The 26683-nt window shown below is 47.9% G+C and overlaps 1 protein-coding gene across 2 annotated transcripts in view; it reads left to right on the plus strand.

The window, feature by feature from the left end:
- Positions 1-26683, plus strand: part of SYNJ2 (synaptojanin 2) — a 98534-nt gene that overhangs the window by 47540 nt on the left and 24311 nt on the right. For both annotated transcript variants that reach the window (XM_025422628.3, XM_025422626.3), the window contains exons 6-14: positions 5187-5248; positions 9916-10012; positions 12509-12681; positions 14184-14265; positions 14984-15133; positions 15209-15374; positions 22817-23008; positions 24740-24821; positions 25559-25699. In XM_025422628.3, the coding sequence (XP_025278413.1) occupies positions 5187-5248; positions 9916-10012; positions 12509-12681; positions 14184-14265; positions 14984-15133; positions 15209-15374; positions 22817-23008; positions 24740-24821; positions 25559-25699 (1145 nt within the window). The remainder of the gene's footprint in view (positions 1-5186; positions 5249-9915; positions 10013-12508; positions 12682-14183; positions 14266-14983; positions 15134-15208; positions 15375-22816; positions 23009-24739; positions 24822-25558; positions 25700-26683) is intronic.

The raw sequence follows: 26683 nt of genomic DNA on the forward strand, positions 1-26683 counted from the left end.
CCACATCTAAGAACCCCATCCCCGTTGGCCATCACCCCTCCCCGTTCCCTCACAGCTCTCCCTGAGGCCCAAGCAACTGTTCTTCTACTTTGGGTCTCTATAGGTTTGCCCATTTGGGACATTCTAAAAGGGTTTTGAAACTGGATTTCCTTTAGAGTTGCAGTTTTCCTTCTGAAACTTCTGGAGCTCTGTATTTAGAAGAATAAACAGCAAACCTCAAATGAGGTGGGGGTTAAAAAGGAAGCAGGAGACCATGTTATGTTTCCTGTGAAGGTTTTAAAAAATCCAGAAATTGGGTAAGGTCGCGATAGTTTTGGAATTCGGGAAGGAGCTTTGGAAACTCATCCCCTTCGCCCCTGCATCCAGTTCTGGATCCTACTGACCTCTGACGCTGACCCTGAGGCCAGGACTTGGGATGGCTGCGATTAGCAGTGGGCTGCTCCTTGCCTCGCATGCTGCTGCCTGTCTGCAGGGCGTTGTGGGGGATGCTCCACAGTGAGTCTGATTCCCCAGACTTTTGAGGAGATTCTCACTCTCTCCATTGTGTCTTGTCCAAGGCCTTCCAGCTCTTTGGCATCTTCTATTCCATTTCTAGAACTCTCCAGGTTCTGGTCTCCCTTTTCCCCAAACAAAGCAAAACTGCAAAACTGATATGTCATTCCCCTCTTGAATTTTGGTCCCTGGCTCGACTCCCTTGATGCAGCCTGACCTTGCCATGAACAGCTGTTCCTCACCCTGATACCGGCAGTCTCAGTGGGGCCTGGGTGGCTCGCTTCTTGGCAGCTCTGGCACCTTTTAGATTCATGACACTTGTGCTTCTCCGGAGCTTCCGTGGTTTCTTCAAAATAAGTTTCAAAATGCTTTAGAGTTCATTAATCTTATTAAGGATTTGCTAACCTTTGGGTCTGATACCCATGTTTGTCCTCTCCAACCATCCACCATCAAAGAGAGATTAGGTCATCTTCACAGGGGACCAGGAGGACAGCTTTCAGTGATGATCTATCAATGGCAAGCCTGAGGATTGATTCTACTTGTTCTTCTCCATTAAGAACTTTCTCCCCTCCTTCTTTACTTAGGCTGGATGAAAAATGCAAAGATTTTTGGACAGATAGCTTGCATTTTAAGTTGCAGTGATGCACCCTCCAGGGCTCTCCCTGGGAACTGACGAGCCCTGCCAGGGATAGAGTGTTGGGGTGGGGTCAGGCAGAGAGGACTTGGGGTGGTGATTTGTTTGCACATTTTCACAGCGGTGAAAACTGGTGCCTTCCTTACAAATGCCCGGATCCTGATGCCATTCCTAGCAACCATGTACCTTTAGCAATTTCATCTTTACCATGTAAATAGGCTTGTGGTTTATAAATAGCCACCCTGGAATTTTACCCTTAAAGCTAATTGTTCTCCTGGTATGGTTAGTTAGGGGGTATATTTTTTATGTACTCTTAGCCCGTTGAAGATTTTGCTCCCCTGTCACTTCAGAATCTTCCTCCCCTGTAACATACGCATAGGGACATGTCTTGCAAAAGTGAATTAGGTCTCTGTTTTGAAGCTTCATATGACATCAGCAGCTGGAGGAGGATGCAAAGTAGATTCGTCTCTGCTGTTCCCACCTTGCCTACGTTTGTTCGCCTCCGCCCTGTCACACCCTGTTTACTAGACTCTTGGGTACACGGCACTGTATGTGCTCATTTGTGTGGCTGTACTTTTCTTTTTTGTCCCCTAAAGGATGTGAGATGGCTTGTAGCACAACAGTTTCAAAATAAGAGGTTGGGGTGAGGGAAAGATACTTTTATTGCAAACGAACTGAATTCAGGATAGAGTTGCACACGCACTATGGGGCCCCAACTCTTTGGTGCTCACACGCAGCTCCTGTGTTTACAGGCAACCATCACCAAAAGAACCAAGGTCGCAAGGTAGCTTATCCTGTGGTTCAGAGCGTAAACTTTGCAGTTATAAGATCTGGTCCCAGTTCAAGTTCTGGCTCCCGAAATAGGGACCATAGTCTTTCAACAAGTTCTTATCTTAGAAAAAGATTCTTATCTCAAAGAGAAAAAAAGAACCCTGAGACATTCCCATCTTTGCTGAGCCTTAGTTTACTCTTCTGTAAGTGGGGTTGACAGTAGACCTCCTGGGGTTACGGAGAGGATTAGTTGTCACTTGCACATAGTAGAATTCAGCACAGTATCCAGAACCCAGAGAGCACACAAGTGGTAGCTGTTAATGTTAGTAAAGTGAATGATCACGTCGAGGTTGTGTTGGGAGAGCATGGCTCTTTGCACCTGGAGAGCAGAGTAAGGGCTTCCCCCCACCTCCCATGTGCGAAGTGGGGACTGTGCCCACATTATGTCTCTATCAAGATGACACAAGGACCAGGCTCCCAGGTGTCCTGTCACCCCGCCCTCAGAGCAGGCCATTTGTTCATCCCACAGCCACTCACTGAGTATCTGTGGGCACCTGGGGGCACTTTAGGTCCTACCCCCGGCCTCGAGGAGGAGGTGTGGTGTGAGGAGCACCCATGAAAGAGGAGGCCGAGATCCCTGGAGCAACTGAGGGGGGTGGGTGTCTGAACCAACGCAGGTGGGATGGGGGCCACATTGCCCAGATGAGGAAGGCAGCCCTGCAGAGGGGACCACACAGGCAGGTGTGGTGGCCTCTGCGATCATAGCATGTCCAAGGAGCTGAAAGGCTTGCTGCTCACAGCTCAAGGCATGGGGGCCATGGCCACACATCAGACCAGAAAGGCCGGCAAGGGCCAGATCGAGACGAGCCTCATACATTACACTAGAGACTTCATGTTTTACTCCAGGAGCTGCTAAAGGGAGGGGGCACCCCAAAACAGCTGCACCAGGTAGCTTATAAAACACCTGATACCCAGATCACATGCTATCCCAATGAAATCACAGCATCCAGTCATCTGTGCCTGCAACTTCTTCCTGTTTATAGAAGAACCTTTGGGTTATGATTTGGGGAGAGGCAGACATGTCCAGTAACGGAACCCGTCACAACTAAACACCAGGCTTCTGAGCCCTGAACCGTTGTTCTTCTGCTCTCCCATTACTGCCTTCCCCTGGGAAGGATTCTGAAAACAGCTGCAGTTTATCCAGGGAAGATTTCTTGCCCCGATGGACAAACTCACGCACAGCAAGCAGCCCCTTCTCTTGGGCTTCAGCCCCCAGGGATCTCACCAATGGGGGCTCAGAGGAACATGGGCTCGCTTTCCACCAGCACCTGCCTTCTAGGACCAGAAGACAGGAGCTGACTGGCGTTGGGGTGCAGAATAGAGCAGTCTTCTCAGAGCTTGGGCTGTGCATGTTTTAGGAATTAAGGATCACATTTCTTCAGCCAGGTATTGATGCTGCTGGGAAAAGGAGCACAGAATAAACACAGCAGCAAAATGTAAGCGAGTGGTTGAGGCTCTTCTAAGAACGCCCAAGGTTTCTTAGGACCAAAAGGGACTTGGGGCTTTATTTGTAGAATCATTTCAACAGACATGCCTAATCCTAGTGATTTCTAAATCTGTTGCTGAGGAGCCAGTGATCTAGAGTGACTCTTCCCTCATGTATGAAGATGAACAGATGTATTACCTGTGGTGAGGAGACTTAGAAATAGCACTTGGTCCATACTCAACAGTGAGCATCCGATGGTACAGATGAGTCTAATGACACCACCATTATACTCAATAACCAGCAAAGCTGAACATTATACTCCAAAAAACTTTCTATCATAATTCCAGACCTACAGAAAAGTTGTAGGAACAGTAGATAGAGCTCCCATGTGTCCTGTCCCCAGATTCACTCAATGGTAATTAACCTCTTGCTGACTACACACCTGCCATCTGCTATTTCCCGAACCACCGGACCGTAGGTTGCATACATCACATCTCCTTAACTTAATACGTCAGCACGTTCTTCCTGAAAGCAAACCTGTTCTCATGTATCAGCACAGGATGGGTACATGTTCAGCAGGTGTAACAGTGATACAGTCCTCTAAACTGACCTGCAGGCCACATTTCAGTTTTATCAACTGTCCCCATAGTGTCCACCATGGTGCCTTTACCCCTTCGGTCAGGGGTCCAGGCCAGGACCCTGTCCTGCACTTCATTGTCATGTCTTTAGTCTCCTTTGATCTGGAACAGTTCCTCTGCCCCTGTCCCTCGGACACTGACATTTTTGGAGAAGGCAGACTTTCTTTAAATTGAAGGTGCCATGTGGGGGTTTCCAGGTGTTTCATTATGATCAGGTTCAGGGTGTGGATCCCTGACACCACCACATCCTTGTCAGAGCGTCCCAACTGGAAGCCCACGGTGTCCATGTGCCCCCTCATCAGTGAGGTTGATTTCCATCGCTCGGGCACAATGCTACTCCATTTCTTCACTCATCGTGAATAGGTCTTCCTTTTCAAATAATAAGCATCTATGAGCAGACTCAGACCATGCTAGTGTCCTGTTCCTCATCAAACTCTCTCTTAATATTTACTATTAACAGGTGATTTTTGCTGAACCATTCTTTGCTGTGATGGTTGTAAAATGGTGATTTTTCCCACCACTCTCTCCACATTTATCAGTTGGTATTCTAAGGAAGAGCCCTCTCTCCTCCCCCATCCACCTGCCCACCTCTCTGCTCATCTGTCCACTCATCCACTCGGCCATCTGTATAGGTTTATGAATTCCTATTTTATTCATCAGACTATAAGGCAATACTGTGCTTTATAGATCAGTGTTCACAGGTTTGTTCAGAGAGAGCCTTTTCAAGCTGGCCGCAATAACAATATGCTGCATTAAGTTTGTTTTTTAAACTTTCAGTGTTAAATAGGTAATTATAAATCATAAGGCAAATTAGTTTGCAGGTAGCGGTAACTCAGATTTTAGGGGTGGTCGAGGTCCCCAGACTTGCAGAGGAGGTCGGGACGTGGTGTCTCTCTCCTGGTTGGCTTACCTTCCCCTCTGCACTGTGGAAAGGTCTGCAGATCTGACGTGGGCCTCATGGGCTGATCCTGAGATTCCTCTTCTGCCTTTGGAAGGATTCCATCCAGCGCCGGGTCCATGCTGCAGTTAGGACCAGCTGCAGCACAGCCAGACAAGGGGTGAGAGGCTGCTGCGTGCAGCCTGGATGGCAGCGAGGGGGTCGGGGAAGGACTTCCTGGGTTCACAGAGCAAGGGGAATCACTAGTGTTTTTTCTCTTTACTTTAGGTTGGCTCTCATCATCTGAGACTCAACAGAGGCCTAGAAGCCAATGCCCCTGCTTTTGACAGGTAGGGTTGTCTGCGTCCTAAGCCTGTCATCCTTTTGGAGAGTCTTCCCCCCACCCCGCCATGAGATGGCACCACAGGGGACAGCGGGAAGGCCCCAACCCCTGGACGTGTGTCTGCCTTTTAGTTTGGTTCTTTGGGCAAGAGGAGGGGAGTTTACAAAATGGGATTTTTAGTGGCTCTCAGATTTTCCTGAAAATTCATGAAGACTGAGGTAGCCCTTGGCAATTATTTTATCTTACCACTTCCTTTTTTAATAAAGCTTTATCCATTTGTCCTAGTTAACAAGGGATAACCTAAATCATAGGATATTTCTGGGTGCTTGTTTTTCTTTTAAAAGTAATACATTCCCATACTTAAAAAGTCATAGTATAGAAAGGTATAAAGTGAGAAGTAAAAGTGCTGTTGTCTTTCCAATTCCCGCTACTAAAGATTTGACTATTAGTTTTTTATGTGTCATTCTAGAAAACCATTTGGCAGATCTGTAGTTCATTTTGTTTTGTTTTGTTTTGTTTTTGTTTGTTTTTTTTTTTTGTAGTTCATTTTTTGAACCACAGACTGACCATTACACATTTCCTGTTACAGAACTTTTTTAAAATCCATCACTGACCTAAACAGTAACTTGTATTTGAAATAGTTAATTGCCTCTTAAAATATTTGGATTTTTAATCTAAATACTAATTTTAAAAATTAGTGAATGTTGTCAAAATTCCAAGAGTGATTCTTTTTTAAGTGTATTAATCATTCTACCCGAAGCTTGATTTGGACGTTAAATCTGCATGCATCGTTGTTGTTTACCACAGACTGGTGACAGCAGCCCGACCGTGACCGCTAATGAGCTCATGATGACTAGTGGGCTGTCACTCTGGAGAGAAGTGTAATGTGCAGATAAAAATGCTCTTCCCTGTTTTCAGAATGCTGTTAGTGTGTCCTGCGTGTTGTGTAGATGGACTCGTCTTTTGGAGATGCTGATCTGCATTACATATTCCTAGGAAATTGAAAACAGATTCCTCCCCAGCTGACCACAAGTAGAAGGGAAAGGACATGCCTCCTGGGCTTGTTTCAAAGGCCTTGTGTTGATGAGCTTTTAAAATATATGTATATACATATAAAATATATATACATGTGTATATATATATATATATATATTTTTTGGCATGTTTACGCTGACTTAAACATTTTTAAATCCTGTTAGTGCGTGGTGTGTGCACTGAGGATGAGCCCTCTCTTTTCTCACAGGAGTGTTCAAGACCATGAGCCCGTTGACAGGCCGCTGCCACTGGAAACGTGGCTCCCTGCACGCTCCCTTCCTCAAGCAGCCTAGCTGGGAGGCAGCTGAGATCCATGTGCCCTCACAGGCCCAGGGTAGGAGCTGCCTGGCTACATGTTGGGTGATGCTCCGATGCACTCATTTCAGTGACATGTAGGAGCAAGGGCACATGATTGTCCAGCAGACCCACCGCAGGGGGCACTGGGGATCCTGAGAAGCAGGGCTGCAGGCCCCCAGAGGGGTGCCCCCCATCTCTGGCATATCATGGGGCTCTCAGGAGTTTCTCCAGTCTTTTTTTTTTTTTTAAGATTTTATTTATTTTTATTTTTATTTATTTATGATAGTTACAGAGAGAGAGAGAGGCAGAGACACAGGCAGAGGGAGAAGCAGGCTCCATGCACCGGGAGCCCGACGTGGGATTCGATCCCGGGTCTCCAGGATCGCGCCCTGGGCCAAAGGCAGGCGCCAAACCGCTGCGCCACCCAGGGATCCGGAGTTTCTCCAGTCTTTGATGTGTTTAGTCCAGAGTCAATCCCTTAACCATCCCCCCTAACCCACCCCACAAAACCTGGGTTGTTTGAGTACACACGGAATACCTGTGACCAATGCTGTACTGTTCCGTGGGTTGTTCACTGTTACCACTTGGGCACCTCCTGTCTGGGGGAAGGGGGGGTACATTGAGCAGCCCTTTGGCTGTGCTGGCCTGAGGAGGATCTCATTTCCCTGGTAGAGTTTGAATGGAGGTATTAACCCTTTATGGAAGCGGTGCCGGGGTCTCACCTATGCAGGATGCTGGGCCCCTGCTCCTTCTTCCCTCTCTGTGTGGAGCTACTTGCCATCTGCAGTCCCAGGGCAGACACCAGAGTGTGTTTCCCTGCTGGCCACTCAGTTGTGCCCTGCGTACCTGACTCCCGGTATCCTGAAAAGTCCCCTAGTTCTCCAAGGAGCTCCACACAACAGTCCCCAGGTGGGCAGGCAGGGGAAGGACCCTGGGTGCCCAGAGCAGGGAAGCCGGGCTGAGTCTCACTGGCCTCCATGTGGGCTCCAGTGCTCCCCCTGGGAGCCCTGAGGTGAGTTGTAGTGTATTGCTAATAGGTGTATTATTTTAAAATTAAAAGGAAGGAAAGGAGGGCACCTGAGTGGCTCAATGGGTGGAACATCTGCCTTCGGCTCAGGTCATGATCCCAGAGTTCTGGGATGGAGTCCTGCATCAGGCTTCCTGCTCAACAGGGAGTCTGCTTCTCCCTCTATCTTTGTGTGCTTGTGCTCTCGCACATGTGCATTCTCTCTCTCTGTCTGTCTCTCTCTGTCTCCCTCTCTCTCTCCCTCCCCCCCTCTCAAATAAATACATCTCTTACAAATTTTTTTTTTTTAAAAAGAGGAAAGGAAAACCAGCTCCCACGTGCCAGGCACTAAGCTGTCACTTTTATTTGTCTTGTTTAGTCTTCAAAACCATCTTTTCCAGGAGGAGGATTAGCTTTGTGGTACAGATAAAGGAATAGCTCAGAAGGGAGGAATAATTTGATCTAAGATGCTTGGGGCTGGTATGATGAGCGATACTGTTTCTCTTCCACCTCTGGGTTTGGAACCAGTTGAGACAACAGGTGCAGCATTGGCGGGGTCACACATCAGCCTTATTTCTGATAAGCTGCATTGTGGGAGGGGGCCTGCATGTGGGCCACAGTGGCTTCCTCGCATTTCACTCCCAGATCACAGATGCTCGTTCAGTGGCTAACAGAGCTGGGAAGCTCAAACTTGCCACCAAAGCAGAGCCTGCCCTTTGGCTCCATGCATTTGACCTCTGGCCAGGACACACCTCTCGGGGCAGACGCAGAAGAGCCCAGAGGGGTTGAGTCATGCACACTCCATTTCTTCTCATACCTTCACCCAGATTGCATGGATCTGATGGAGCCCTGCCTCTTCCCAGGGTGGGGACACCTCAGGGAGGGTGGGGCTGTCAGGAGCATCCCTAGAAAATTATGCCAAGTAGAGATAGGAGCCCACCCTTAACAAGTCAGCAGAGGCCTAAACAAACTACCCCCGATCACAGTTGGTGAGAGAATAACCTTTCCTTTATTGGGCTAAAATTGGTTCTAATTAACTTAACATTTTGTGTAAAGAAACCTGTCATCCTAGAAATTTGGAAAGTACAAAAATGTACTTTTGTACATTTGTACAACAAATTTTAAGTCACATAAAATTCCACCATTTTTGGGAATCCCTGGATGGCTCAGCGGTTTAGCACCTGCCTTCAGCCCAGGGCGTGATCCTGGGATCCAGGGATCAAGTCCCACATCGGGCTCCCTGCACGGAGCCTGCTTCTCCCTCTGCCTGTGTCTCTGCCTCTTTCTCTGTGTGTGTCTCTCATGAATAAACAAATAATAAAATCTTAAAAAAAAAAAATTCCACCACTTTTAATATAGTGGCACACCATCTTCTAGTCTTTTTTTTCTATCTTTTCTATAAACATTGCACGATGAAAATACGGTTTTCATCTGCTTTTTGCATGGTCTTTTCCCTGTGTTTTTTAAAATTATATTTAAGCATTCCTCCTATTAAGATTGTAAGGTTAACTTTTCAAAAGCTAGTGCTAAGGCATAAATATTAGTCTCTCCATAATATTTCAACTTCTGTATTTTTAAAAAATTTTTCATTTATTTGAGAGCGAGTGCGCACAGGGGGAGGAGCAGAAGGAGGGAAAAGACTCTTCAGCAGACTCTGGTGCTCAGCACAGAGCCCCGTGTGGGGCTTGATTTCACAACCCTGAGACAGTAACCTGAGCCAAAACCAAATGAGCCACCCAGGTGCCCCACAACAAATGTATTTTTAAAAATCTCTGATCTAGGGCTATTTTCCTAAAGCCTGAAATTTTACTGTGCCTTCTTGTTTGGGTTACACGTAATAAAATATAGCACTTAGATAAAAGTTAGACGTGGAGGTTAACAGACCTCCTACCAGCTTTTCTAGCTTAGAGAAGGAAGGTACTAAGTGAAATGAGAGATTAAGTTCAGAAATGTGCACGTCTTACTTCTAGGGTTCGGTTAATAAAAGGCTGAGTTAGCTGTTCTAGATTTAATAGTGGTACTTGACAGAAAGTCCGGCATATCCTTCCTCTGATGTTATGCCTCCATAGAAGTCTGAGATGCTGTGAGTTATTCTTGGCCTGTCTTGCATGCAAGCAGGCTGTTGACATGCTTGTACCCTGACAGTGGGGTTGATGGCAAGGAGAGACTGGTTCTCTGCTCATCCCCGCAATTCCCCATTTTGGGTCCTGGGAAACAGCGCCTCCCAACCCTCTAGTGCCAAACAGGTGCCTCTTGCACCCCGTCCCCTCGACAGTGGGGCTGTCAGCCTGTGTCCTGGTGACCTGGGCTCACGGTGCTGCCCTGTTCCACTGCAGACACATGGTGCTTCTGAAGGAGCAGTATGGGAAGCAAGTGGTCGTAAACCTGCTGGGGAGCAGAGGCGGAGAGGAGGTGCTCAACAGAGCCTTCAAGGTAAACGCCGTGCTGCTTCTTGGCGCCCGGGGTGGTGGGGTGGTGGGTGAGTGAGGTGAGGGCCCCGCTCAGAGGCAGGCTTCTGTGCTGGACTGGACAGCAGTGCTCTCCCCATGTTTGGGGAGGCTTCTTTTTTTCCCACCAGCTCTGTAGCATGAGGTGATTTGGACTCCTGATCTATGAAATTTAATTTTTATGAACTGATGGTTTAGGAATTTGCTCAAAGTCAAAACAAAGCATCTCCCATCTCCGGCTGCATTTCCTCCGGGGCTCCCACTGGGGCTTTGAGGGCTCAGGTTAGCCAGGCCTCTTTCCCATTCTCTTGGACACACGTGCACGCACGCACCCCCATCACCACCACCTTGCACACATGTGGGCTTCGCCCTGCTGCCCCTCACTGCTCTGGGAGCCTGAGCTCCCCCTTCCTTCCTTGGTCTGGCTCTGCTGCAGGCCAGGGCCTCCTGGCAAGCTCACCCAAACACCTGCAGGGCACCTGGCATGGAGCTGTTTTTCAGAGCTCCTGGTGGAGTTAAAGCAAGGAATCTTACATGATTTCCTCCTGCTAATAACTTTAACCTTCAAATCTTCTGTCCCCTTCTGGGCTGTCCCTGAAAGCTGCTTCCTTTGCCCGGCTCCTCTGGGTACTTTCAGGGGTGGGAGCAGGGGGGCCTGAACAGGGAAGGAACAGGTAGAAGGAACGGCTCCACCTACCTCGCCCCACCTTGCCCAGGGCCTCTCCCTGTTCCCAGAGTCCCAAGGATATTCAGTCCACTAGGTGAAAAAAGCTCCAGAATGAGCTGTGGGCGATGACCACACTCCTATCCTAGTGGCCCATGTCTCCCATGGGAAGTGAAGAAAAGCCCTCTGGTTGTTCCAAGGTCACAGAAGCCCCTTATGGGGAGAGTGAAACCAGACTTCACCTCATGGGAAGCAGCGTTTGCTGCCTTCCTAACTCCTGACCTCTGGCTGGTAGGAGCTGAACCCAGTGGGTGCTCCTTTCCCTCTGCTCAGAAAAGCCATGTGCTCAGAGCAGACTTCCTGGTGGCCAATTTCATTTGGCCAGACCTGCTTTTCCTGTTTGGTTTGTTGCTGTTGGCAACAGCTTGCTGAGTATCTCCCCACCCAACCATCTTGGCAGCAACATTGACAGCTTATTTTAAGGAAAAAAAAAAAGAACAGAATCTCTTTTCCCTTGATGTCTTGAGTTATGGAGAGGGGATCCCCTCAGGTCCCCATCATCTGGAGGAAGTGCCCCCTTGATGATGGGCTCTTTTGTCACTCGTGGGGTAGGAGGCAGCAGTGGTCCTGTGGCCCAGGTGGCGGGGGGGGGGCAGGTAGGAGAGGGGAGGGGAATGCCACTGGAGGAGACCTGCCGGTGCCACACCGAACTGCGGTTCTGTCAGCCCTGAAGTCCGGGCACCAGCAGCCAGCCTGCAATCATCAGGCCACAGTGGGACAAGGTGCTCACTCGAAAATGTAAAGTCACCAAGAAGTACACAGGTCAGTTCAGCTGACTTTTTTTTCATAGCGAGACCTTCCTGATGGTCAGAGCCACGCTCTGCCTGGCATTCTGGGTACAGCGCTGGGCACTTTGAGTTGGAGGGACCAGAAGGCCTGAAGCCCTTCTTTTTTTTTTTTTTCTGAAGCCCTTCTAATCTTTCAAGGTCATCAGACTCTCTGGACAAGTCTAAGCTGAAGCTACACAGGAGGGTCCAGGGTGGGGCGGGTCTGAGCCCCGGTGCTCTGGGGAGGCAGCTGGTTCATCTACCACAGGGCTCTCAAGAAAGCTGAGTTGTTGCCTGGGAGGTTCCTCACGTGGGAGGAAGGCAAAGCCTCTGTCAGGAACACTGAGCTGCCTGGGGTCCACCTATTATGCACCCCCATCTCTGGCCTTGCCTCCCCTCTGGGTCCTGTACTAGCCTGGGCCCACCGACCCTGACCATTTGTCACCCCATCCTAAAGTCTCATGGGACCATGCCTCTGGCACTCCCCCCTCACAGGGACCTTGATGCAAGAATTGGGCACCACTGAGCACACCCCCCCTGGGGCTTGCACTTGTCAGGATGGGACTGGTTACCTGGGCAACAGGGAGCTGGATTATGAGCTCCACAGCCTGCTGGGCTGGGCTGTCCCTGATGGGCCCAGGGCACTTGCGTGCCTACAGGATAGCGTGGTCCTCCCCTCATGAGTGCCCTCCCAAGGGCCCTGCAGTGGGGGGATGTCCATTCAGGGCTGTGAGCCAGGGGGCTGAACCTCCGGCTGTCCTTTGCCCAGGGAGGCCCTTCTGCCCTGCTGCAGGCAAGATGCTCTTTGCAGCCTCATCCGCAAGTCTTTGTTTTTCCCTTTCAGGGTCGGGACTGATAAACAGCTTGGTCCACCACATGCCTTAAAATAAACTGTGGGCTCTAGCGAGTGCCTGGGGTAGCCTCACAGATTCCAGCCTGCGAGGCTTGTGGTCCCTCGCTCCCCTGCCACTCTCTCCCTTTCCACTTTCAGAAATTGCTCTGGGCTTCTTGCCACGCCGGCGACACACCTATGATAAACTTTGACTTCCATCAGCTGGCCAAAGGTGGGAAGCTAGAGAAATTGGAGAATTTGTTGAGGCCCCAGTTGAAGCTCCACTGGGATGACTTTGACGTGTTCACCAAGGGCGAGAATGTAAGTCCACGGTGAGTCTCCACCTGCGTCCTCGTCCTCCTGCTGGGTGACTGGCGGAGCAGCCAGGGGTCCTCCCAACAAGTGCAGTTTCCTGGACCACAGGCTCATGGATGGGGGGGACCCCAGGTTCCAGCCTTCTTCCCCTCCCCACCTTCAGAATGTGCTTTTGAATTTTGTGAGTAGGTGGCAAAACCTGGTTTTCTGGCAAAATAAATTATAAATAAAGGGACTCGGTTAAAACATGGAGCTATGGTGGCCATAGAATTCATTGTTCAAACTGATGAAAGCCCATGAGAGTGAAGAGGAACATCTAACATCAGCCCCATTGCCAGGAGGGCATGGGGTATAGATTTTCCTGCTCAGAGCTGAGCAAAAAAAAGGAAGCCTACCTTCCTCAAATCACAATGCAGTCAATCCTCTGCATTCACAGATTCTGTATTTGCACATTTGTCCATTGCTAACGTTTATGTGTAACCCCCAAATCAATACTTACAGCCCATTCATAGTCATTCACAGACATGCTCAGAACTGTGAAAATTTCGAGTGTCTCAGTACGCCACATTCCCAGCTGAGGGAGAACAAGGCGACGCTCTGCCTTTTGGTTTCAGCTCTTCTACTATAAAGCATCCTTTTTATGGTCCGTGTAGTGCCACATGGTCACATTTTTGTGCATTTTATTGGTGATTTCGCTGTTTAAAATTCTCCCCAACTGTGGTGCAAAGAGCTGTAAGGTGTTCCCAAGCACAAAGTGGCTGTGATGTGTCAGATGGGGAAATACCTATGATAGAGAAGCTTTGCTTGGGTATGTTAGCTATAGTGCAGTTGGCTAGGAATCCAGTGTTAATAAGTCAACAAACTATATTAAAGTGCCTTTAAACAGAAACACACATAAAACAAGGTTGTATGTTGAGTGGTTGATGAAGATGTGTGAGAGCAGAGGCTTGCAGGAACCTAACCCTGGATTTCCCCTGGGAGCAGTAGTTTGGCATTGGCTAATCTGCTAATGGTTCGATTCACTAATTGTTTTTTTTTTTCTTTTTAAGATTTATTTATTTATTTTATGGGGTGGAGAGAGCAGGAGGAGGGACAGAGGGAGAGACTCGCATGCAGAATCCCCACTGAGCACAGACCCTGATGCGAGGCTCAATCTCATAACCCTGAGATCATGACCTGAGCTAAAATCAAGAGTCGATGCTTAACCAACTGAGCCATCCAGGTGCCTCTCAATTCATTGATTGTTCATGGTAACTTTTTAGGATATAACTGTAGCAAATAGTGAGAATTGGCATCTGTTATAACAACCTAGGCGTGCAGGTGGCCAAGAGTGTATGTGCCACGCCAGCAGTGCTGGGGTCCCTTGGGGTGTGTTCTGGGGCTTCTGGTGGGCTACCAGAATAGGTGAGTGTGGGCACCAGTTTTCTTGGAGGCCTCCAGTCATATGTAGGCCATTGTGCTATGGCCCTTGGTCCTTCAACTACAATTTGTAACCATTTGCATTTCTTGTTTTTCAAAGTTTTCAGAAAGGCACTTTGCGGATGAACTGTCTTGATTGCCTGGACCGAACCAACACAGTGCAGAGCTTCATAGCACTCGAGGTCTGTCCCTGTTGTGTGAGGCCCCTTGGGCCACCTGGGTTATATCCCATGCCTCCATTGGCAAGATGAGGGTGACCTCACTGGGCTAACTTTCTAACAGTGGTAATGTGGGGCAGAGATGTGCTGGGAAGCTAAGAGCGAGGTTTTCCTGGCTGGCCTTTGCCCCATTTTTAGGCACTCTTTGAGGAATGCATCCCAGACGTGGTGGCCCAAAGCTGCCAGGTGCCACCTTGAATAACAGTGGTTCTGTGTAATGATTGCTGTGGATATCCAGTTGGGCAAGGGCAGTGTGAAGCTGGCTGAGATGAGGCTGAATCTGAAGCCTGGGAGGGAGATCTCAGTCTGTCTAGTGGCCTGCTGGCCCAGTACCTGGTTCACCTCTCCTGCTCACCACTGGGGGGAAGGCATGGAGTCACCACTGCCTGCTGGGTATCCCTGATTGCTCTCCATCCCTCTGGTGCTCAGGGGTGGGGGATAGAGGAGGTTAGGAGTAAGGGGGGCAGAGGAGGGCTGATAGAATGATCAGGTTGGGTGAGTTGTGGTAGGAAGCCCCATTCTTTGCTATAAGGATTCTTGGAGAGGCACAGAATGAGCCACAGCCTGCCAAATAAGGAACCCACCAGAATGATGCCTGGTGACATTCCCCCCGAACCAGCTATGGGTGATGGGAGCTTCCATGTGAGAAGACAGTGACATCTGTCCCATATTTCTTATCCAGGTCCTTCATCTACAGCTCGAGAGCCTCGGCCTGAATTCAAAGCCCATCGCTGACCGCTTTGTGGAATCCTTTAAAGCCATGTGGTCTCTGAATGGACACAGCCTGAGCAAGATGTTCACAGGCAGCCGGGCCCTAGAAGGGAAGGCCAAGGTAGGGGCAGGCCACAGGGAGAGAGGGAGGGCCTGCATGAATCCCTCATACCACCTATGGTCTGGCTTGTGGCAGGTGGGTAAGCTGAAGGATGGGGCCCGGTCCGTGTCTCGCACTATCCAGTCCAACTTCTTTGATGGAGTGAAGCAAGAGGCCATCAAGCTGCTGCTGGTTGGGGATGTCTACACTGAGGAGTCTGCAGACAAAGGAAGGATGCTTCTGGACAACACAGCCCTGCTGGGTAAGGGGGCTCCCACTCCACTTGCATGGAGGTGTCCAGCTGCCCTGCCCCCAGAAGGAGTGGGTGGGAGTGGTGGGTGTGCTAGATAGCCCTTCCTGCTCCTCCTCAGGTAGTCCCAAAAGGCAGGTAGCAGACACTCCCCTGAGCTGAGCTTCCATGCCCTGCACTTCTGGCCTGTGTCTTGAGCTTGACCACTTGAGAAGCAGCCTACAGCTGTGATTTGTATTCTTTTATGAAATAGTCAGTCATTTGCAGCCACAAGAGGAAGCTCAGGAAAAAACAAAGTTTATTCTTCAGAAGTAAGAACATACAGAGGCATCTGGGTGGCTCAGTTAAGTGTCTGTCTCTTGACTTTGACTCAGGTCATGACCTCAGGGTCATGAGATAGAGCCCTGCATTGGGCATCAGGCTCCAAACTCAGTATGGAGCCTGCTTAAGATTCTTTCTCTTCCTCTCCCACCCCTGCTCTCTCTCTCTCTCTTTCTCAAAAAAAAAAAAAAAAAAAAAAATACAGACCAAAAGTGAAAGGTTGGAAAAAGATGTTTGTAGCTATATTCCTAACAGACAAAAAGAGACTCTAAAACAAAGACTATTAAGAGACAAAGAAGGGCATTACATAATGATAAAGGGGTCCATTAAACAAGGTGACATAAAGTGTAAATATATATATACACACCCAACATATGAGCACTATGATATTTAAATGTTAACGTCTAAAGGGAGAGATTTACAGCAATACAACAATAGTAGGGGCCTTTAAGATCCCACTTATATTGATGGATAAATCATCCAGACAGAAAATGAGTAAGGAGACATTGGCCTTAAACAACATATTAGACCAGATGGATTTAACAGACATGAGCAGAACATTCCACCCCCCAGCCAACAGAATACACATTCCTCTCAAGTACACATGGAACATTCTCTAGGATGGGTCATATGTTAGGCCACAAGACAAATCTTAATAATTTCAAGAAGATTGAAATCCTGTCAAGCATCTTCTCTGACCACAATGGTATGAAACTAGAAATCAATTACAAGAAAACTGGAAAAAAAACCCACAAAAATGTAGAGATTAAACAACATGCTACTGAACAACCGGTGATGGGTGATCAGAGAAGCAAGGGAGAAATTTAAAAAATACCTAGAGTCAAACAACAGAAATACAATATACCAGAATCTTTGGGATGCAGCAAAAGCACTTCTATGAGGAAAGAGCACAGCAATACAGGCCTACCTCAAGGAAGCAAGAGAAATCTCAAGTAATCTAACTTTACAACTAAAGGAACTAGAAAAAAAAAAAAAAAATGAAGCCCAAAGTCACTAGAAGGAAGGAAGTAATAAAGACCAGAGGGGAAATAAATGAAATAGAGATTTAAAAACAGTAGAAAAGATCTACAAGAATTGGTTCTTTGAAAAGATAAAATTGATTAAACTATAGCTAGACTAACCAAGAAAAAGAAGTGACTAATCAGAAATGAAAGAGGAGATTCATAGCTGACACCACAGAAATACAAAGGATCACAGGAGACTTCACACATAATTCTATGCCAACAAATTGGACAACCTAGAAGAGATGGATAAATGCCATTCTTCCAAGACAGAATCATGAAGAAATACAAAATCTAGATAGACCGATTGTTAGTAATGAGGTTGTATTAAAAATAAAAAACCTCCCAAGGGGCACCTGACTGTCTCAGTTGGTTGAACGTGCAACTCTTGATCTTGGGGTTGTGAGTTCAAGTCCCCTGTTGGGCAGAGATATTTTGAAAAATAAAATGGAATAGCTGAAAATTAAAACCAAAACAAACAACAAAAACCCTCCTAATACACATAAGTCCCTTGACCTGAAAGCATCACTGGTGAATTCTACCAAACATGCAAAAAAGTTTTAATACCTGACCTTCTCAGCTCTTTAAAAAAATTGAAAAGGAGGGAATACTTCCAAACTCATTTTATGAGGCCATCATTATCCTGATACCAAAACCAGACTAGGATGTCATGAACCCACAACAAAATTGTAGGCCAGGATCACTGATGAACACTGACACACAAATCTACAATAAAATATGCAAACCAAATTCAACAACACATCAAAAGGATTGTTTTTACCATGATCAGGAAGGATTTATTCCAGTGATGCAAGAATGGTTCAACATCCACAAATCAATCAGCTGATACACCACATTAACAAAATGAAGGATAAGAATCCTGTTGATCTGGGCACCTGGGTGGCTCAGTCAGTTAAACATCTGCCTTTGGCTCAGGTTATGATCTCAGGGTCCTGGGATCGAGCCCTGAGTTGGGCTCCCTGCTTGACAGGGAGTCTGCTTCTCTTCCTCACTTTGCCACTCCCTTCCCCCACTCATGCTCTCACACGCACTCGCAAATAAAATCCTTTTTAAAAAAGAATATATAAAGAAAAAGCATTTGACAAAATTCAACATCCATTCCTGATAAAAACTCTCAACAAAGTGGATATGGAGGAAATTTACCTAAACATAATGAAGGTTATAGACGACAACCCCACAGGTAACATCATACTCAATGGTGAAAGGCTTTCAGCTTTTCATCTAAGATCAGGAATAAGACAAGGATGCCTAGTCTTGCCCCTTTCATTCAACATATATTAGAAGTCCAACCCACAGCAATTAGGCAAGAAAAAAGTCACCCAAGTTAGGAAGAATAAAACTGCCACTGTTTGCAAATGGCATACTATATATAGAAAACCCAAAGGACCACCCAAAAACCGTTAGAACTAATAAATGAATTTAGTAAAGTAACAGGATACAAAATCAACATATAGGAATCTGATGTCTCTATACATTAGTAACAAATTATCAGACTGAAAATTAAGAAAACAATTCCATTTACAGTTGCATCAAGAAGAATAAAATATCCAGGAATAAATTTAACCAAGGAGATGAAAGACTTATATTCTGAAAACTGTAAGACAGTGATGAACAAAACTGAAAAACAGGCAAATAAATAGATATTCTGTGCTCATGGATTGGAAGTATTAATATAGTTAAAATGTGCATACTATCCGAAGCAATGTACAGATTCAGTACAATCCCTATCAAAATTCCACTGGCATTTTTCACAGAATTAGAACAAAGAATTCTAAAATTTGTGTGAAATCACGAAAGATCCCAAATAGCCAAGGCAATTTTTTTTATTAAAGATTTTATTTATTTATTCATGAGAGACACAGAGAGTCAGAGACACAAGCAGAGGGAGAAGCAGGCTCCATGCAGGGAGCCTGACATGGGACTCGATCCCGGGTTTCCAGGATCACACCCTGGGCTGAAGGCAGCACTAAACCGCTGAGCCACCCGGGCTGCCCTAGCCAAGGCAATCTTGAGAAAAAAGAACAAAGGTGGAGGTATCCAGCTCTCTGATTTCAAACTAAACTGTAAAATTATAGTAAAACAGTATTGTATTGGTATAAAAACAGTCACACAGAACAATGAACAGAATTGAGAGCCCAGATTTAAACCCATGCATATATGGACTGCAAATTTATGACAAAGATGCTAAGAACATACAATGGCAAACGGACAGTCCCTTCAATAAATGATGTTGGGAAAACTGAACAGCTACATGCAAAAGAGTGAAACTAGACCACTGTCTTACACGATGCACAAAAGTCAACTCAAAATGGATGAAAGACTCGAATGTAAGACCTGAAACCATACAGTTCCTAGAAGAAAACCCAAGTAGTAAGCTCCCCCAACATTGGTGTTAGCAATATTTTTTTGAATCTGACTCCAAAGGCAAAGGAAACTGAAGCACAAATAGATTGGATTACATCAAACTGAGTAACTTCTGGACAGCAAAAGGAATCATCATCAAAACAAGAAGGCAGTGGTGCCTGGTGGTGGCTCAGTCGATTGGGTGACTGCCTTCGGCTCAGGTCAAGATCCCCGTCCTGGGATCAAGCCCTGCATTGGGCTCTCTGCTAGTGAGGAGCCTGCTCCTCCTTCTGCCTCTGCTGCTCCCCCTGCCTGTGCACACATGCTCTCTCTCTCTCTCTCAAATAAATAAACTCTTAAAAAAAAAGAAAAAAAACTCAAAAGGCAGGGGGTACCTGGATGGGTCAGTCAGTTAAGCATCCAACTCTTGGTTTTGGCTCATGTCATGATCTTGGGGTTGTGAGATCAAGCTCTGCATCAAGATCAGGAGTCTGCTTTAGATTCTCTCTCTCTCCCTCTGCCTCTCTCCCTGCCTCACCGCCCCCCACCCCACCAGAAAAATAAAAATAAAAAGCAGCCTACTAAATGAGAACGGATTTTTCTGAATCCTATATTGGATAAGAGGTAATATCCAAAATATGTAAAGAACTCCTACAACTCACCAGTAACAACAAAAAAATCAAGCAACCTGATAAAAGGTGGCCAGAGGATCTGAATGGGCAGATCTCAAAGAAGACATATGGTCAATGGGCACATGAGAAGATGTTCAACATCATTAATTACTAGGGAATGCAAATCAAAACCAAAATAAGATATAACCTCACACTGGCCAAAAAGGCAAGGAGCATTGGAGAGAGTTATGAAGATAAGCGAGTCGTCATGTGCTGTTCCTAGGAATATGAATTGGCACAGCCACTATGGAAAGCAGTATGGAGATTCTCAGAGAATTAAGAATAGAACTACCATATGATACCACTCTTCCACTTTGGGGGATTTATCTGGAGAATGTAAAAACATTGATTCAAAAAATTATACATACCCTTATGTTTATTGCAGCATTATTTTTATTTAAGATTTTATTTATTTGACAGCACAAGCAGGGCAAGTGGGAGAGGGAGAAGCAGCTTCCCCGAAAGCAGGGGGCCCGACATGGGACTCGATCCCACCACCCTGGGATTATGACCTGAACCAAAGGCAGCTGCCCAACTGACTGAGCCACCCAGGTGCCCCAATTGCAGCATTATTTACAAAACCAAGATATGGAATAAGCCAAGTGCCCATCAGTAGGTGGATAAAGAAGATGTGACATGTACACACACACATGCACACACACATACTCGCACAGAGGAATACTACTTGACCACAAAAAGGAATGAAGTCCTGCCATTTGCAACCACGTGGATGGACCTTGAAAGTATTATGCCAAGTGAAATGAGTCAAGTGGAGAAAGACAGATACCACGTGACTTAGCATTTGGAATCTAAAACAAAACAAAAGCAAACTTCCAGATGAAAACAGATCCGTGTTTACCAGAGCAGGTTGGTGTGGGTGAAGGCTGTCGAATGTGTGGTGATAGATGGTAACCAGACTTTGGGTGGTGATCATTTTGTAGGTGTACGGATGTAGAATTGTAATGTTTTACACCGGAGACATAAAACGTTATCTACCAATTTTACCTTAGTTTAACAATTTCTTTATTAGACTTGCAGCTCCTAGACATGGAGGGCATGCCACACAGGAGTTTATTGGGATTTTCTTCAGTGGGGTTTCCTCCGGAAAGGCAGGACAGGGTAAACAGCTTAGAATTGGCTGGTTTGAGTAATTCTGGTAGGGCTTTGGGTTATAGGCACGGAGTCTAGTTGAATGATAACCTGATCCTGGCATGATTGAGGCAAAAGAATATACAAAATAAGTATACAGTACTAGCCATCACTGTTTCTTGGGGGCCCGTGCTTTCTGGCCTTGAATGGGAGCCCACTCTTACATATTTCCAAGGGGAGGGAGAAAGTCAAGAAGGCACTGCAGGCATCCGTGTACAGTCTCAGCCCCAGTGGGCTCTTGGTCCCATCGCCAGGTATCATTTGTCCCAGGGAGTCTCCCGTGAGAGTGGCCCCCTGTTTGTTATGGTCCCAGGACCCTACTGAACTGGAAGAAGGAGAAGAAATGATTGTCTCCGGGGATCAGGACACCTCCTGCTCTCGGGGCAAGATTGCCATGCTTCTGTCAATAGCTAGAGGTTTGGGGTTGTTAGTTGATATATAGTTGATGTGTGGCATTGTATTACTTTCATGTGTTCAACATCATGATTCGATACTTGTGTACGTTGTGAAATGATCACAGTAAGTCTCGTTAATATCCATCACCACACATAGTTACAAAAGATTTTTTTCATATGATGAGATCCTTTAAGATCTACTCTCTTAGCAGCTTTGGAATGGGTGACCCAGTATTATCAACTATGGTGGTTCTGCTGTACATTACATCCCCAGGACTTCCTGACTTTATAACTATACCTTTTGACTCCCTTCATCTTTCTCTCCCCCAACCCCCTCAACACCTTCTCTATATCTAGGAGTTCATGGTTTTTAGAATTTGGGGGGAGGGTGGTTTTTTGGTGGGTTTTTTCTTTTTGGTTTCTTGTTTTGTTTTTTGTTTTTTAACTTCTACCTGTAAATGAGCTACAGGTTTCTTTGAGGGAATTTTAATGGCTTCTTATCCCCTAGACCCTATAAATGTTATAGAGCTAGTAGAGAAGAAGGGGGAACCCAGCATTTTTCCTTATAAGACCGTATAAGTTTTAGAACTTTTTGAAAAATTAACTTGCCCATGCTTAAAATGGTTTCACAGCCCCTTTGCTGTTTTCATTCCTCCATAAAGACTTTCGCTTGGCTTCACTTCACCAAGGTGATTATTTGCGTCGACCTGGAAATCAGGCCAGCTTGGTCAAAGCTGAAGAGAGGATCTGAGTAGCACAGGATCTTATTAAGTAGATAGGTAGGCATGACATAGATTTGAGGTAAGTCACTCATTTAAAAAAATGGAATGTATTTCGGATATCCAGAGGATGGACATGATTCAGAGCAATGATTTTTTTTTTTTAAAGGCTTGAGTCCAGGGTAATGCAAACAAAGTATCTCATGAGGGATGGAGGATGAAAAAGGCCAAGATGGTGTAAGACATTTAAAAGTGTTTTTTTTTTTTTTAAGATTTTATTTATTTGAGAGAGAGAGAGAGAGAGAGAGAGCGAGCAAGAACACGAGCAGGGGGAGGCAGAGGGAGAAGCAGACTCTCTGCCAGGCAGGGATCCCGACATGGAGCTCGATCTCAGGACCCTGGGATCATGACCTGAGCTGAAGGCAGATACTTAACTAACTGAGCCACTTACCCTAAAACATTTCAAGTTTTAGGTACCAGTGTTCAGAGTGGGGTGGGTTGTGGCGTCCCCTTGCTGACAGCCCCACTGGGTGGTGGAGGTCGTGCCAAGCAGAGACTCCCTGTGGTGTCTGGGTAAAGGACGTCGAGAGTGAACGCATGGTCCTGTGTTTTCGGGGCTTCGTGGCACAAATGCCCCAGGGAAGTCTACTGGTTCTGGGGCTCTGGCCTCTCCCCACCCTCGCGGGGAGCAAACCCAGCCCCTGCCCGTAGGGGCTGCAGCCCTCTCCCCGACAGGGAGCCCCTTCCGAGTCTGGGGAGGATGCGTGTGGTTGTGCGGTGTAGACAAGCATGCCCTCTCCTGCCTCTACACAGTGACTCCCAGGATCCTGAGGGCCATGGCTGAGCGCCAGTCGGAATTCACAAATTTCAGGCGGATCCGAATTGCCACGGGGACGTGGAACGTGAACGGAGGCAAGCAGTTCCGGAGCAACCTCCTGGGGACGGCCGAGCTGGCCGACTGGCTCCTCGACTCCCCCACGCGCTCGGGCCTCCCGGGATCCCAGGGTGAGCGCTGCGGCTTGACCCTGAAACAGATTCCACCGAGACCCCCCTGCCCCGGGCTGACCTTTCCCGCAGCCCACGACTCCTTGAGATGCGGCATGTGGTGCCCTCAGTCCTCAGAAAGTTTGGAAAGGGCTGTGGTCTCTGTTTCCAGAACACACCTGGCAAATTACTTGGCGCCTTCTCTTTTCCAGATGTTTGGAAGGGTCACCGGAGCGGGGAGGTCTCTCTTGCCACAGAGAGAGATTTTGCAGTTTGGGTTTGGCTCTTCAGAAGGGCTCTGTCATTAAGGAGGAGGATGTGCTCAGGGCTGCGTTACTGTGGGAAGTGGGGCCGGGCCGAGGACACCTGTCCAGCCTTCCCTGTCCCAGCCTTCTCCCCAGACGCCTCCGTCTGCTCATCTGCGTCACATAGTCACAAAAGAATTTGCGTGCCCCTTAAGAACCAAGTGATTCCAAACTTGGCACTTCACTGTCCTCTGTCACGTGAGGTGATACTGGCCTCAGGATGCAGGGTTTGAGGAATAAAGGCTTCTCTTCAGTTGGCATTTGTGGGCGGGCTGGCTTCCTCCAGCGACCTGGGATCGTGCAAGGGAGCCACGCTCGGGTCTGTGCCCCGTACTGTCACGGGCACCCGCACCCCCCGCCGTTGCCTTGAGGTACAGGGTGGCTCGGGTCCACAGTGTGGGGTTCCTGGGATTCTTGTGTGGGTGGTGACCAGAATGCCCACCGGGGAAAGGCCCTGGACGCGCTGAGGGCCCCCCCATCTTCCTGTGCCTGCAGGGATGGGTGGGTGGTGACAGCAAGCTGGCTGCCACTTTGCTGGGGATTTTATTGGGATGGCGGCCCTGCAGCCCCACGGGGAACTTGCCAGGTTCAGAGGGAAGGAGGGATTGTGGCGACTCTTGCCAGCAGTTTGGAGGAACAGGTATTTTTTTTCTTGAAACAAAGAAGAGAGACTTGAAGCCATTTAAGCTCGAAGTGCCAGGCTGCCCTGTGAGGCCAGCAGGAAAGGAAGTAGACGCCAGGCCTTTCCCCACAGCCTCAGGGAGGGCAGGGTCTCCCTTTCCACAGCTCAAGGGCTGAGTGGCAGGACGGGGGCCACTGGAGAGAGGCAGCCAGTGGCTGTAGGGATCCTATTAACCCCTCTGATTCCCTGTTAGAGGGGACACAGAGAGGGGACGGGCAGCCCCTCAGCTTGCTGTGCTTCCCATAAAACACGTTTCTGCAGCAGGCCTCAGCAGCCACCGGGGAACAGCAATAACCACCTTGAGCCGGGCAGGGTGTTCTCACCTCCAGCCACCGTCCAGGACAGCAGTCCCCTGGGACAGGACACCTCAGGCAGTCATTAACGGGTTAAGGCTGGGTCTGATGCACCTGTGGGTCACCCAGAGGGACCCACAGGGCAGTGCCCTAACTACCTGCCGGGTGGGGCGGGCACTTCACACATGTCACCTGATGGGTGCTTTACAACATCCTTGTGAGATGACGGTTACTGTCCCATCTGCAGACAAAGGAACAGAGATTTGGGGAGAGGTCGGTAAGGTGCCCCGGGATGGAGACAGGGCAGGGCCATGCACAGTGGGAGGTGAGGGGAGGTGGGGATCTGTAGGGAGCTTCACTCAGTCATCGGGACGAGTGCACCTGGGCTCAGAGAGGCACACGAGGCGCCCCACGCGTCCACTAACACAGGCCTTGTGGGATCTGATGTCCTTCAACTCCTGCCTTGTCCTAGATGAGGACAGCCCAGCTGACATATTTGCCGTGGGGTTTGAAGAGATGGTGGAACTGAGCGCAGGGAATATCGTCAATGCCAGGTGAGTGTCTGGGCATGAGGGGTGCAGGACCACACCCTGAAATTCGCCCAAAGTTTTTCCAAGCCAGGTGCCTCACTAGGAGCAGGACTCTGGGTCCGTCCTGCTTCTGCATGCACTACCCTATGACCCTCGATGTGTAGGCACTGCAGATTGCTCTCCAGCACCGCCCCCCCCCCCCCCCCCCCCCCCGACATACACCTCCACTTCCTCTTTGCAAATTAAGGAAACAGAGGGAAGGGCAGGTGTGTCCTTGGCCATGTAGGGAGGAGGCTGTGAGCTGGCGTGTGCACACCTGGAGGGTGTGTGCTGAGGGCCAGGCTGGAGGGGTGCTGATTCACTGTTTCCTGGGGAATGGGCTTCTCTTCTCTCCACCAGATCCAAAGGAAAAGAAAACTGCTGCATTAACATTTTGTATAGGGTCAACTGGACTTCTTTCCTAGTTTAATTTCAAGGAACCTTCTGAACAAATAATAAAACCTGATCTATGCAGCTCTTGATGAGCAAGGTGCTGTGTTGGGTTTTAGGTGACGGGGGAGTGAGGTATGTGCTGTGATGTGTGTGACACAACCAGAAATACACAGATAGTCCACTGCAGAAGTTAAGGCATGGCAGTAACATGGGAGTGGGGACAGTGGGATACTAGCTCTACAAAAAGAATAAAGGCTGAAGGAGTCTGTTGGTGGGAGAGCCCATGTCCAGCAGACTGGAAGGCATCATTTCTTTCTCTTCTCTTCCAGTACCACCAACAGGAAGATGTGGGGTGAGCAGCTCCAGAAGGCCATCTCACGCTCCCATAGGTACATTCTCTTGACTTCGGCACAGCTGGTGGGCGTCTGTCTGTATATCTTTGTACGTCCATACCATGTCCCATTCATCAGGTAAGAACATTTAGTTTATGAACATCTGGGGGACACGGGGTCTTTCGTCTTGGTGTTTTGTTCAGACTTCCTCCTCCTCCTCCCCTCCTGCAACAGGAATCGGGACTTGCCATTATTCGAGATAAATGTAGCAACCCCCTGAGGAAAAAACAGGCTGAATAGAATATTGTCTGGTAGTTAAAAAGCCACAGTGGGAACCTTGCAGGCCAGGAAGCCGAACCCTTTCAGAGGGAGTGATTGTTGTCCTCCCAAGCTCAGTTTTGTGCAAGGAAAGGGATTCCTGGTTGAAGTTTTAGACAGGAAACCTCTGACCAAGAGCTGTGTTAACTCATCGGGAAATGCCAGTTCTTTTGTCTCTTTTTAAAAGAGTTCTAAATAAGATGTGTGGGCAGAAAGTCTCTACCACTGTCACCCCGTTGTAATGTCTTAAAGTGACAGCTTTGTGACTGTCAGAAAGGGAACACTCAGCAAATGGGCGTCCTCTTGGTAAAGTGTATGCACGTGTGTGTGCAGGCACATGCATGTGTGCACACGTGTGTGCATGTGTGTGTTTTAAGGTTTGGGAAGAACTTAACCTTTTCCCTTAATGACTCATAACCTCCTGCTGCTACCTGGTTTCACTCAAATCCGTAGAATTTCCTCCCACGTCAGGCTGAGCTCACTGCCCATGCCAGGCTGAGCCTTTCCCCGCTCCGGGTTGAACGCCTCTGAATATGTAGAGGATGAGAGGCGTGCCCATGGCAGCACTTGGACAGCATGACTGTCCTCTTCTAGGACTTTCAGAAAATCTCTAAGTCCGTGTCCCCCTGAGTGTTTATTCTGGCCCTTGGGCAGTGTCCAAAGTGAGTGGGTCAAAGTCAGGAAAGGTAAGGTCAGGGCAAAGGTTAGAGATGAACCATGAGAGAGGGAGTGATGCTGGGGAACTCCAGATTTCCCAGATGCCACCCAAGGTCCCCAGCCTCTCCCCCAGCCTTAGCCTCTCAA

This window comes from Canis lupus, chromosome 1 (genome assembly GCF_003254725.2).
Source record: "Canis lupus dingo isolate Sandy chromosome 1, ASM325472v2, whole genome shotgun sequence".
Classification (NCBI taxonomy): domain Eukaryota; kingdom Metazoa; phylum Chordata; class Mammalia; order Carnivora; family Canidae; genus Canis; species Canis lupus.